Genomic DNA, 13,108 nt, shown 5'->3' on the forward strand with positions numbered 1-13,108 from the left:
TGTAATCTCAGTTATTCAGGAGGCTGAGGCTGGAGAATTGCTTGAACCTGGGAGGTGGAGTTTGCAGTGAGCCGAGATCACGCCATTGCACTCCAGCCTGGGTGACAAGAGCGAAATTCCGTTTCAAAAAAAAAGAGACATAGAACATTTTCGTCACCCCAAAACATTCCCCTGTGCTCCTTAGTAATCCATCCTCTTCCTGGAATCCCAAACCCTGGCAACAACTGATGCGTTCTCTAAGCTGGGAGTTTTGACTTTCCCAGAATGCCATGGAATCACATGGTGTGCAGTGGCTCGTGTCTGGCTTCTCCAACTCGGCGCGATGCTCATGAGATCCGAGTTGCTGTCCATGTCAGTCAGCTGTTCCTCTTTGCTGCTGTGTAGCACTGCTGTTGTGTGGATGCACCACAGTTTGTTCATTCCTTCCCCTGATGATGGACATTGAGGTTGTTACCAGTTTTTAGCAATTAAGAAGAAAGCCACCATGAACAATGGGTACTGGTTTTCATGTGGATGTATGTTTCTATGCAATCCTGTTTTGATTCAAATGTGAACTCATCTACTACTGTGCTAGGCAATTTTTGGATGATTTGGGGTCTAAATGAAGATAATGCAGGTGCTTGCTGTGTTCTCCCTTTCTGAAGTCTGGGACTGCCATGGAATTTGTGTGGTTTCTTTGGGCAGGACGGCAGGTAATGCAGGAATTCTTTTATCTATGCCTTGTTCCATCTCATATACATGTGCCCTCTAGTGCTCAAAAGTTTGCAAACACTTAGAGCAGTGATGAGATGTTTTGCTCTACTGACCCCAAATACACGCTTTCTCTCCCATTTCAGGACCCCGCTTGGCAGAGAAAAGCAAAGCATTAGGTTGCTGAATTCTAATGCTTTGCTTACAGGTATGAGAAATACAGTAAATGCTGGTTCTGACAAAACTCCACATACAATAAAATGAATGAACGGCCTAATGTTTTATCTGTCTTTCAGTTATTCCGATGGGATAGTTCCAAGAGGTTTTAAGATAAAATGTGAAGCCTCAAAACAGCTGGAGAAAGAAAGTCCCATAGTCATTTTCCCTAACATAGAATATGGATAGAATTTTGGAAAATGTTTGCAAACTTCCCTTATGTATAGAATTTTGGAAAATGTGTACAACCATAGTTCCTTGCCGTTAATTAGTAATACTAGCTATTCTTCATATACTTGTCACATCCACGGTGAGTTCTTATCAGAACGATTCTTGGCCACATAGAAGGGAAGATGGCTTATTCAGATTTGAGCTTTATTCAGTAAATTGACCCCCACCCCCACCTACCACGCAACCTGGTACATTATTCCAACTTGATAGCTTAACTTGAACCATGCAAATTTGTCAATATTCTCCTATTTTTGAACCACCAAAACAACAATTCTGATTTAACTCAGAAGTTCCTGCAGTTCCCGTACACCTCTGTACCTTTGCACATATTTTTTTGCCCAGGTAGAATGCTGCTTGAGTTTCAGGGTTGCTGTAACAAAGTTCCACAACTATGAGGCTTAGAACAACAGAAATATTGTCAGGAGCTCTGGAGGCCAGAAGTCCAAAATCCCAGTGTTAGCAGGACCGGGCTCCCTCTGAAGGCACTAGGAAGGATCTGTTCCACTTCTCCCTCCAGGCTTCTGGTACACTCTTGGCTTGTGGCAGCACAACTCCAGTCTTCACATAGGACTCTCCCTGTGTGGGTGAGTGTGTCCAAATGGCCACTTTCTATAAGATCACCAGTCATATTGGATTGGGGGCCCGTCCTACTCTAGCATGATCCCTCTCAATCAATTATATCTGCAAGGACCTGCTTCCAAATAAAGTCACATGCTGAGGTCTGGGGGTTAGAACATCAACACAGAAATTTGGGGGACCATCACTTAAACTGTAACATATGCCTTCCTGCCCTTCCCCCAAGCCTTTCCCTTTGGGAATTGGCTTACCCCAGACAAACCTTATTTCCTATAGACAATTTTCCCTATGGCCTCTTCTCCCACCCACCACACACTGTGCCCCTCACCTGGCTGCCAATGACACTCTTATCCCATTGTATTAAGGTAGTCTCCCTGCCAGTGTGTCTCTCCCAGATGATTATGAGATTCAAAGAGACAGAGAACATCTATTGTTCATCTTTGCATTGTCCTCCAAGCCCAGCAAGTAGCAAGTAGAAAGTGCTCCAAAGAGCTCTGGATGACTTCATGAACAAAGAAATGAAAGAACTGCACCACCAAAAGCCACCCTGCAGCTGATCCAGGCATGGATCTGTACTTTGGACGTGTCTTGTTCATAGAAACTGTTGGTCAAGGTGCCTTCCTTTGCAGGAAGACATTAGTACAGATGAAATGGGAGAATTAAAATCGTGGGCGTGGTATTTGCCATGTCCTGTGCTCATTACTCCTCTCAACCATATGGTGCTGCACCATCATCATCCACATTTTACAGGGGAGTCATCAGAGGCACAAAGCTAAGGGACACTGCTAAGGTCCAACAGCCTGTGCCCTCTCTGCTGTTTCACTTGAGTGGTTTGGAACAGCAGCCTCAGAGTCTTTCTCATTCCCCAAGGCTATCCCTAGAGCGTGCGTCCAGCTATTTTGTCCTGACACATTCATGAAGCTGAGACACCGCCTCTTACAGGAGCACAGCTGGCTGGGGAGCCCCTCCCACTCCGAGCCTCTCACCCCCAGCTCCATCCTGACCTCCACACCGCACAGGGCTCAGGGTGACCCCGGCTGCTTTGTCTGGACTGTGGCGGCTCCACCCATTCCCTGTTGTGACCTGGGCAGTCAGGCTGGGCTGTGAGCTAGCGGGCGTGGAGAGTGAAGCCCCGACCCCCCTGCCCCCGATGGGTTCTGGGGCAGTCGGAGGAATTATTTCTGCTGGGTCCCTGGATTAGGGTCTATTTCAATCCACTATGACCTCATCTTAATTTAACTAATTATATCTGCCAAGCCTCTATTTCCAAATGAGGTCACATTCTGAGGTTCTGGGTGGACATGAATTTTGGGACGATACTATTCAGCCCAGTCCAGATCCTCTGTAAGATCTTTTAAGAACAGGTCCTCTGTAACCAAAGGGAGGCAATGAGGGACGGTGGTTAGGAGTGCAGGCTCTGAAGTCAGACGACCCAGTCTCCCTCCTGACTCCCCTACTTGAAATGCCTGTGTAACCTCAGCAAGAGATGTCCCCCGTGCCTGTGCCTTTTCAGATTTCCTCATCTACAACAGGGGAATTATAAGAGTTCCTACCTTTTGGGGCTGTTGTGAGAATTCAGTGAGGTAATGCACATGAAGCACTGAGCGAATGGGTAATAGGAGATGCTACATAGACTGTTATCTTCATCACTGTCTTTCACTCCCATCCAGTTCTCAATAGCATACACACGGCTGCCACAAATACACAGAAGTATTAGGAATTAGCTCTGCGAGACAGGCCTATTTCAGATAAGAAAAATGAGGATCAGAGAAGCTGAAAGTCTTGCTGAGGACACCCCAGCAAAGTGAATTACAGGCCCAGAATTCTATCAAAGGCATCCCGCCTTCTGAGATTAGAACCGCCTTCTGTGTCCCAGGAAAAACCTACTGTAGTCATGCCTAGATCTGCCTGGTCTAAAAACCACAAAAATAGCAGGAGTTACCACTGAGTCAATGCTTGCCATGTATAAAGACCTGGATTTAGCTGTTTCCTTCCATTCACAGAGCTGTCCTGCAGGAGAGATGTAACTTTTACCATCACTGTAAAAACTGAGCCTTAAACTGCTTAAAAAACTGTTCAGATTAATTCAACTGAATATTCACACTGGAGTTTGAATGAAGGTCTATGTGGCTTCAGAAATTTAAGATCCAAACCGTATCGCTGTTGTACCTGACATCCTTCGCGCAGCTCCCTCATCTTCAGAAAGACAATTATAATTCTTCATTTTAAAGCAAGGTCGTGTGACTTTCCAGTGACTTCTGAGCATTTGGTAAAGAACAGCTTTGTTCAAAGTAAGTTGATGAACACAGCAATTTCTTCATAACAGCAATCTGGTTAAAAAAATAAAATAAACCCATATCCAGCTTTGGCAAGGGAGTTATTTGTTTTCATGTTTTGTATTTGGACTTGCAACACATCGAGGGGTGATTTTTTTTCAACGTTTTGTGTGTCACTTAACATTTTTGAAAATAAAGCCTTATAAGCTGTGAAACAATATGAAATCCTGATCCTATCTCTGTAAAATCTGATGGGTGCACATTGATAGACAAGGGTGTGGAAAGTTACATCTGAAGGTGGCAATAGTAGTTGCCTCTGCATGGGTGGAATTAGAAGGATTGTTGATTTCATTTATTTATTTGAATACACGATAAAGGAAGTTCAAGCAGTAAGATGGCTGCACAGCGAAGAGGAAGTTCACCTCTTACGCTCGTTCTCAGTCCACTCGCCAAAGGCAGTTATATGGATATGTATTCTTCCTGAAATATTCCTTTCATACACAATCGTGTATAAAATCGTGTATGGAAAAAAAAAAGTCTGCTCATCATGTAGTGTGTGTTTACATATAAATGCACTTATTTATGTAGTTATGGGTATTCTTCATGGTCTTTTTCCATATCTGAGTTTTCCAGCTTTTTATTATTATACATTTCTTTTTATTTTCTTTTACTTTAAGTTCTGGGATAAATGTGCAGGCTTGTTACATAGGTATACATGTGCCATGGTGGTTTGCTGCACCCACCAACCTGTCATCTAGGTTTTAAGCCCAGCATGCATCAGGAATTTGTATGAATGTTCTTCCTCCCCTTGGTCCCCACTCCCTCCCCAACAGGCCCTGGTGTGTGATGTAAACATATGGGACGCTTCACGAATTTGCATGTCATCCTTGCACAGGAGCCATGCTAATCTTCTCTGCATTGTTCCAGGGTTAGGATATATGCTGCCAAAGTGAGCACTATACATTAATTTTTAATCGAATTTTTTCAAAGGTCCGAAAGGTTTGGGGAAACCTGGAAAACCATGAGAGTTACCATATTCCTCAATTTTCACATTAATCACGCCTGCACCATTTATTTGTGCTATTTGGCAATCTTTTTCAGGATGTTTTAGGATCTGTAAGTTGTTTATAATTCAGTGTTTTGTGCCACAAGATAACATTTTGATACAATATTTGTAATTTTTGCATTGGCACAAGTCAGTTTGAATATCTACTGTATTCCTCCAGTGACCTATTATGAGGTGCGATGGATTTTTTGTTGGTGTTTTTTTTTTTTTTTTTTTTTTTTTTGAGATGGAGTCCCGCTCTGTCTCCCAGGCTGGAGTGCAGTGGTGCGATCTCCACTCACTGCAAGCTCCGCCTCCTGGGTTCACGCCATTCTCCTGCCTCAGCCTCCCGTGTAGCTGGGACTACAGGTGCCTGCCACCACGCCCAGCTAATTTTTGTATTTTTAGTAGAGACGGGGTTTCACCGTGTTAGCCAGGGTGGTCTCAATCTCCTGACCTCGTGATCCGCCCGTCTCGGCCTCCCAAAGTGCTGAGATTACAGGCATGAGCCACCGCGCCCGGCCTTGTTGGTGTTTTTACTTTTTGTTATTGTGAACTATATAGAAAGAGAAAAATGGGTTGGCTGAAAATGGATTTGGTGTGAAAAGGCGGGGAAAATGTGAAGAATTTTGAAAAAAACATACAAAAGTGCTTAAAGGTAAAATAGATTATAAAACCAGCCCTTGTTGTATTAAAATTAATGCACGAGCCGGGCGCGGTGGCTCACGCCTGTAATCCCAGCACTTTGGGAGGCCAAGGTGGGTAGATCACCTGCAGTCAGGAGTCCAAGATCAGCCTGGCCAACATGGTGAAACTCCTTCTCTACCAAAAATACAAAAATTAGCCAGGCATGGTGGCATTTGCATGTAGTCCCAGCTAGTTGGGAGGCTGAGGCAGGAGAATCGCTTGAACCCAGGAGGCAGAGGTTGCAGTGAGCTGAGATTGCACCACTGCACCCCAGCCTGGGCGACAGAGTGAGACTCTGTCTCAAAAATAATAATAAAACTAATGTATAAGACTAGATGGTGATGATTGAGAGTCCTTGTTGACCAAATTGTTTTCTTTTCCAGCAGTCCCAGAGCATAGCTATACGGTTGGAGAAACTAATCAAAACCATTATCCCAAAGGCTGTATCCCAGCCCTTTCAGAAGCCAAGGCAGGAAGATGGCTTGAGCCCAGAAGTTCAAAATTGCAGTGAGCTATGATTGCACCACTGCACTTTAGCCTGGGCAACAGAGCAAGACCCCGACTCTTAAAAAAAAAATCTGCCCATCAAAAGGTGCCATAAGTGCTTTTTGCCTATGCCAGCAGGCTGCACCTCAGTAGGCTATAGGAGTAACTTGTTTCTGCCCCTTCCCCTTCCAAACAACCTTTCTTTCCTAGGGTGACAGTAGGGGGGCCTTTGGTTTGCCAGAAAAACAACCAAAGCACTTGGTACCAGCTGGGCATTACTGGCTGGAGTGTGGGCTGTGGCCAGAAGAACATGCCTGGAGTGTACACGGAGGTGTCCAATTATCTGCTTTGGATCGAGAGGAAGACTGTGCTGGCAGGGAAGCCTTACAAGTACAAGCCAGACTCTGCATACGCTTTGCTTCTCTCACCCTGGGCCATCCTGTTACTATATTTTGTGATGCTTCTATTATTCTGGTGATTAAACACCACGTTGTCTCAAAAGTCAAGCGTCCTTCTCAGTTTGTGCACTAAGTATAGGGCAATTCCAGGTTGCAATGAGTGGCTCTCAGATGATGAGTTGTGCCTGAACCAATCATAGAACTATAGCAGTACTTAAAAGATAGCTAAGACCCAAACGTCACAGCCTATGGGTCACCTGGAACTCGGAAGTAGCTTGCCTGAGTCCTCTCCAAGAGTTTGGAGGGAGTGCCTTTCCACCAGGGGGATCGTGCTGGGGACCTGGGAAGCAGGAAGCTTGTTCTTTCCTCCTTGCAAACAGGCATCCTTCCAAGGCAGCTTTTATCCTCCAAAAGGGTAGACGGCTGATGAGATAGGAAACATGTTGAACTCTTTCCCGCTTCATTGGTAGCTCATCCCGGAGACCTGCAGATTTGGTTTCCAGAAAGATCCTTGTCCTTTACCCTGCTTGCTCCCTCAGCCACCATCTGGTCCTGAGTCCCCAGTAAAAGTTGCTTTTGGCTCTCAGAGATTATGAGCAACAACTCTAAGATTCAGGATCAGAAGGCATTGAAGCAGAAATGTCCTAGTGTTGGGGTGGAAAAAAAACACACAGCTAGTGAGATGTAGCAATCAAGGTACCTTTGCTTGCAAGCATTGGGAGCTCCAACTGAAGCTTAAAAGGGTGTCGGTGGTGCAGACTCGAAAGAAGAGCAGAAACCCTGGGAGCTGCCCCGTAAACAGCAGTCTGACAGTCTGATGGACACCAAGGGCATCTTCCAGGCCATCTGGACGAAAGGGTGGACTGTCCGTTCTTTATGCAATCATCCTTGAGCAGAAATTTTTCAGTCAGGCACGACATATAAAACGGCATTCTTTACTGAGGCAACTTGGCATATTTTTGAAGAAAGAGAATGAAAAAGCTACAGGGTATTTTTTAAAAATGAGAGCATTTTATATGAGTTTGCCTTAAGTGGAATTCCATGAGCTGTGAACAACAACAACAAAAACACAGGAAAAGCATCAACCTTTGTGCACATGCATTTGAGAAGAAAGAAAAGATGATGTAAAGAGAGTTCCTTTAGCTTGGCCTTCATCAGCTTTCTCAGAACAGGATAGCTTGTCCACCATCTGACTCTAGAAAGCATTTACGTGAGGAAGCACCTAAATGCTTTAGCAGGAAGAATTAGTATATACCTGCAGTCCATTTTGGTCTAAAGCTGCAGTGGCCACAAGAATTTTGGCAGTTGGGAAGCACAGAATGGTGGCTACACGCAGATGGGGTAGTGTCCCCAAGAAAGGTAGATTTAAAAAGGATTTCCTCTTGTCTCTGAAATAAGAGCAGTGATAATTCCCCGGGCTTGAAGTTCAGAAGGCTGAGGCTAGGAGAGGCCACAGTCTTGTGTCTTCAGCTCAGGCCAGTAGGCAGATAGAAAAGCTGAAATGACCAGACCACTCTACCAAGCTCCTGTGAGAGGTGGTGTGTGTACATGTATGTGTACATGTGTGCATGTACATGTACATGTGTATGTGTGCAGATGTACTATGTACATGTACGCGTGTGGGTACTTGTGTGTGCGTGTATGCACTTGTGTGTACTGTGTGTTTGTGTGTGTACTTGTGTGTGCATGTATGTGTGTGTACGTGTGTGTGTGCATGTGTGTGTTTAGTGGGGGTGCTTCTCTGCCTCCATCACAAAATAGTTGTCAAACTTTCAGATTTTTGCTAATTCTATAAGAAGTGATAACTCAAAGTAGGTTTTTGAAAAAATTATTCTGATCTTAAGTATACAGTGTGAAGAGTTTTAAAAAATGGTTTTATCAAACACCGATAGGTGGGAACTGAACAATGAGATCACTTGGACTCGGGAAGGGGGACATCACACACCGGGGCCTATTAAGGGGAGGGGGAAGAGGGGAGGGATTGCATTGGGAGTTATAGCTGATGTAAATGACGAGTAGTTGGGTGCTGACGAGTTGATGGGTGCAGCACAGCAACATGGCACAAGTATACATATGTAACAAACCTGCACGTTATGCACATGTACCCTAGAACTTTAAGTATAATAATAATAAAAAAAAGAAAAAAGAAAAAAGAAAAAAAACCCCACTTATTCTATGTTAGTAATTTTTTAAAATAAAACTTGGATTTTACAGTGAAAAAAAATGGTTTTAATTTTTATTAAACCCATTTGATCAATTATTTATTTCATGGTTAGTACATGCTGAATCCTAAGAAATTTTCACCTATTCCAATATTGATATTGTATTGTTTTCTTTTACAAGCTTTATTATTTTAGCTCTAACATTTAGGTCCATCATCCATCTTGAAATAATTTCTGTGTATGGTGTGATATGGGTCAGGATTCATTTGTTTCATATACACAGCCAATTGAATTGAAAAGGCCTTACTTTTCATTGGATTGCCTTGACATCTTGGTCTAAATCAGTTGGTCTAAATTAGTGTAAGTATAGGTCTGTTTCTTGAGTTATGTCTTTTTTTTGCTGACCTGGGTATTCTAGGACTGGATATCTGGTTTGGTTTTTATTTGGTATCTGACCTGGATGTCTTTGTTTCCACTTGGAAGTGACATACAGATAGTCAGTAAAAATAGCTATTTAAGGCAAGCTTTTGGTAGCCCAAGTGGTTGCTGCTATTGGCCATTACAGTGGGAACAAGGAAGACAAGTGCTAGAGTAGGTAGTGAGGCAGACATGAGCAGAGCAGGAGAGGGCCCCATCCCTCAACGAGGAGTGCAGGTGACCGTCAGGTGATGGTCAGCAGTTGTTGAGCTGTCTCGTTAAAACAATAATTGGTCACAGCTGGCACCAGGGAACGGCAGTCTCACAGTAGATAGAAAACACCTGAAGCTGGTGATCAGCAGCTTCCCAGTAAGATCTCGGGAGCTGGGTTAGTGGCTCAAGCATGTGCACTAAGAGGCAAAATGGCAGAGTTTAACTGGTATATGACCTTCCTCCAGAAACACCCGACTGATAAGGGAAAAATGCCTCAAGTGAACATGCACACAACTTTAGTCAATACACTGTGCATGCTCACCTCCCAAGTTCTGGCAGGCCACTGGGCATATGGAGAGCCCACCCCCAGGGAAGAATCAGGGAGAAAGATATGCAGAGACCCCTCAAGCCTGCCAACATATCAAACCCCAAGTCAAAGGTCAAACAGCACACTTGAATCTCTCCAGTTGCCTGCTTGGCCTCTTCCAAGTGTACTTTACTTCCTTTCTTTCCTGCTCTAAAACTTTTTGACAAGTTTTCACTACTGCTCAAAAACTTGCCTTAGTTTCTGCCTCTGTCTTATGTCCCTCAGTCAAATTCTTTCTTCTGAGGAGGCAAGAATTAAGGTTGCTGCAGACCCACCTGGATTTGCTGTTGTTAACACAAGAACTGTCAGCTAATTGTTTAGAATAGAGCTTAACTGAAGAAAATAGCAAGCTCAGGTTTATTTTATTTTATTTTAATTTTGGCGTAAGTCTCTTCTCTTGTAGCTGTAGAACCAGTGTAGCAAAAACTTGGGCCCAAAATTTAATCCTATTGATTGCATGAATACAATATAAATAGAATTCACAGCCTTTCTAGGTCTCCCATGTGAAAGGTAGGGTTGGGGGAAAGATTAGATATCTGAGACTCAAAATAGGGAGATTTGGGTAGATTTTCATATATCCATTATAAAATGGAAGCATTATTATTATTTATGTGTGGTAAAGCCAACAGATCAGAAGACAACTGCCATTGAAAAAAGAGTTTGTTACTCACAGTTTCTGGGAGGAGGAGCATGCAGAACCACATGGGGAAGCACCAGAGGCAGAAGGAGCAAGGAAGAGCATGTAGGCAGTCTTTACTGTGGGCTTTGCAGGAAGGAATAGGTGAGGCAGACTCTGCAGGCTGAGGATTGGCTGGATAATTCGGCAGGCTCTGGAGGATAGGGATTGCTGCCAGTTGCCTGGTGCCTGGCTCTGGTGATAAGGGGAGAGAGACCTAAATAAAGGAGGTATTTGGTGGGTAGTTGCTTTGCATTGGTTGGGTTGCATATGAAAAGTGCACTTGCAGGTGAGTCTTTTACTCTGTCTAGGAACTGTCCAGCCCTGGGATGGGCAGACACTCTAGGATGAACAAGGTCCCAAATATCAAACATCAAAATACACAAACATCAAAAATACAAAACATTGAAAATACAAAAACATCAAAAATACAAAACACAAAAAGGCACGATTAAAACAGTATTCAAGTACCTTGAACACATAAATCCCACTGAGTCTCACTCACCAGCAAAAAAACCTTTCATCTCCTCTGGAAACTCTGGCCATTTCCTGCTTGAGAGTCCTAGAATGGTCTCATATGAAGCAGTTACTTTATAGAAGGATGCTAAGCTTCAAAACTCAACCCACCAACTCTCATGGCCTCCAGGATTATAAATACAACTCAATTTCATAGTATCCCACAGGAAAAAAAGTACAAAAATTGGATCTGGGGAACATTAAACAACAAAAGGACGCTAAAATTTTGCTAAGACATCAGAATGCACCTGCAATATATAGTTGAAATAAAGTATAAAAGTGCTAAAACAAGGGGGAAAAACATAGCATTGGAGTGGACCGGATTAATCCATATAATCAGTTTATGGCATATTCTGAATTCAATAAACTAACGAACAGCTGGGAGTGGCTCTAATATTTTGCTTGATTGGTTAATTAAGCCTTGCATTTAAAAGCGGTCTACATTAAATGACGCAGTCATGTCAGAAATTTCTTCTTACACTGATGAGAAAGGGATACAAACTATTAGGGAGATGAGAAGTTGGGGCAGATTCATTACGTTAATCTGTTCACTCATCCCTCTCTATGTCCCATAAGAAGGTCTAAAGATGTGTCTTTCACCAAAGCAGTAGGAGTGCATCAATGAAGGGTAAGGGGCAATGTGGTGGAAGTGGTTAACTGTCCACAAAAATCATGCCTCCCTTCCATGTTGTAGAAGGATACTAGAAAGTGTCTCTGCCTGGCTGCGCATGGTGGCTCCCGCCTGTAATCCCAGCACTTTGGGAGGCTGAGGTGGGTGGATCACAAGGTCAAGAGATTGAGCCCATCCTGACCAACATGGTGAAATCCGTCTCTACTAAAAATACAAAAATTAGCTGGGCGTGGTGGCACACACCTGTAATTCCAGCTACTTGGGAGGCTGAGGCAGGAGAATTGCTTGAACCTGGGAGGTGGAGGTTGCAGTGAGCCAAGATTATGTCGCTGTGCTCCAGCCTGGTGACAGAGTGAGAGTACCTCAAAAAGGAAGGAAGGAAGGAAGGAAAGAAGGAAGGAAGTAAGGAAAGAAGGAAGGAAGGAAGGAAGGAAGGGAGGGAGGGAGGGAGGGAGGGAGGGAAGAAAGTGTGTCTGCCCATCCAGACATTGCATTTCATAATGTCCCCTTTGCATCTAGGCAAGACCATGTGACCAATTTTCAACACTGGAATTTAAGCATAAGTTAAAAGGTCTGCTGACTTCACTGTTATTCCTCTGATGGTAGTACGCATTGTTTTGCTGTTTCTGAGACTTTTTTCCCTTCTATTTAGTTTTCAGCAGTTTGAACACGGTATTCCTAGGTGTGGTTCTCTTGTATTTACCTTGCTGGTGACACACAAAATTCTTTCAGTTGATGAGTTGATGTCTTTCATCAGTTCTTGGAAGTTGTTACCCAGCGTATCTCCAAATACTGACTCTGCCTCAATTTCTGCTTTCTTCTTATTCTAAAATTCCTAGGCTTGCTTTAGCAGTTCTTTATGCCCTTAAACATAAGGTTTTTGCATTTTATTTGAGTTTTCTGGTTATTTTGGGCAAGTGCTTTAATTTCCTGCAAAACTTTTCCATCCTGCCTGGAAGAGTAAGTTCTTATATAAAATTCTTTTACTCTGTAGTTTAAATCTTTGTTTCAAGAAAATTGTCTTTATTCCTTCTGTTATGGATTTGAAAGGCTTTTCAGTTCCAATTTTTTCCCTTTTCATTACTTCAGGTATACTGGTTACTCACATGCTGGGTGTAAGTTGTCCATCCCCTGTGTCTTTCATCTTATTCCTGCAATTCCGCATTGAATCATGCATGAATGTCTGCTGCATTCTTCTTCTTTTTTGTTGGTTGGTTTGTTTGAGGTGCAGTCTTGCTCTGTCTCCCAGGCTGGAGTACAATGGCATGATCTCGGCTCACTACAGCCTCCATGTCCCGGGTTCAGAATCGTTTGAACCTCCACTTCCAGGGTTCAAGCAATTCTTGAACCACCACGCTCGGCTAATTTTTGTAGTTTTAGTAGAGACGGGGTTTCACCATGTTTGCCAGGCTGGTCTTGAACCCCCAACCTCAGGTGATCTGCCCACCTCAGCCTCCCAAAGTGCTGGGATTACAGACATGAATCACTATGCCTGGCCCATGTCTTCTGCACTCTGCATGA

General features: G+C 43.6%; 2 protein-coding genes and 1 non-coding gene across 3 annotated transcripts in view; all 3 read right to left on the reverse strand.

Moving 5' to 3' along the window:
* PRSS55 (serine protease 55) overlaps nucleotides 1-4,024 on the reverse strand; it is a 52,512-nt gene extending 48,488 nt beyond the window's left edge. Inside the window, exon 1 of the mRNA XM_045398983.3 lies at nucleotides 3,883-4,024. Within this exon, the coding sequence (XP_045254918.2) occupies nucleotides 3,883-3,909 (27 nt within the window). The 5' untranslated portion in view covers nucleotides 3,910-4,024. The remainder of the gene's footprint in view (nucleotides 1-3,882) is intronic.
* The window catches only part of MSRA (methionine sulfoxide reductase A), a 413,664-nt gene continuing 404,459 nt past the window's right edge, over nucleotides 3,904-13,108 (reverse strand). Inside the window, exons 6-7 of the mRNA XM_065518783.1 lie at nucleotides 10,436-10,635; nucleotides 3,904-4,043 (exon numbers count right to left, since the gene is read on the reverse strand). Of these exons, the coding sequence (XP_065374855.1) occupies nucleotides 4,031-4,043; nucleotides 10,436-10,635 (213 nt within the window). The 3' untranslated portion in view covers nucleotides 3,904-4,030. The remainder of the gene's footprint in view (nucleotides 4,044-10,435; nucleotides 10,636-13,108) is intronic.
* On the reverse strand, nucleotides 4,840-4,946 carry LOC123575331 (U6 spliceosomal RNA). The gene has a single exon (XR_006700631.1). It is a non-coding gene; the product is annotated as a U6 spliceosomal RNA (small nuclear RNA).

The sequence above is a fragment of the Macaca fascicularis genome, chromosome 8 (assembly GCF_037993035.2).
Source record: "Macaca fascicularis isolate 582-1 chromosome 8, T2T-MFA8v1.1".
Taxonomy (NCBI): domain Eukaryota; kingdom Metazoa; phylum Chordata; class Mammalia; order Primates; family Cercopithecidae; genus Macaca; species Macaca fascicularis.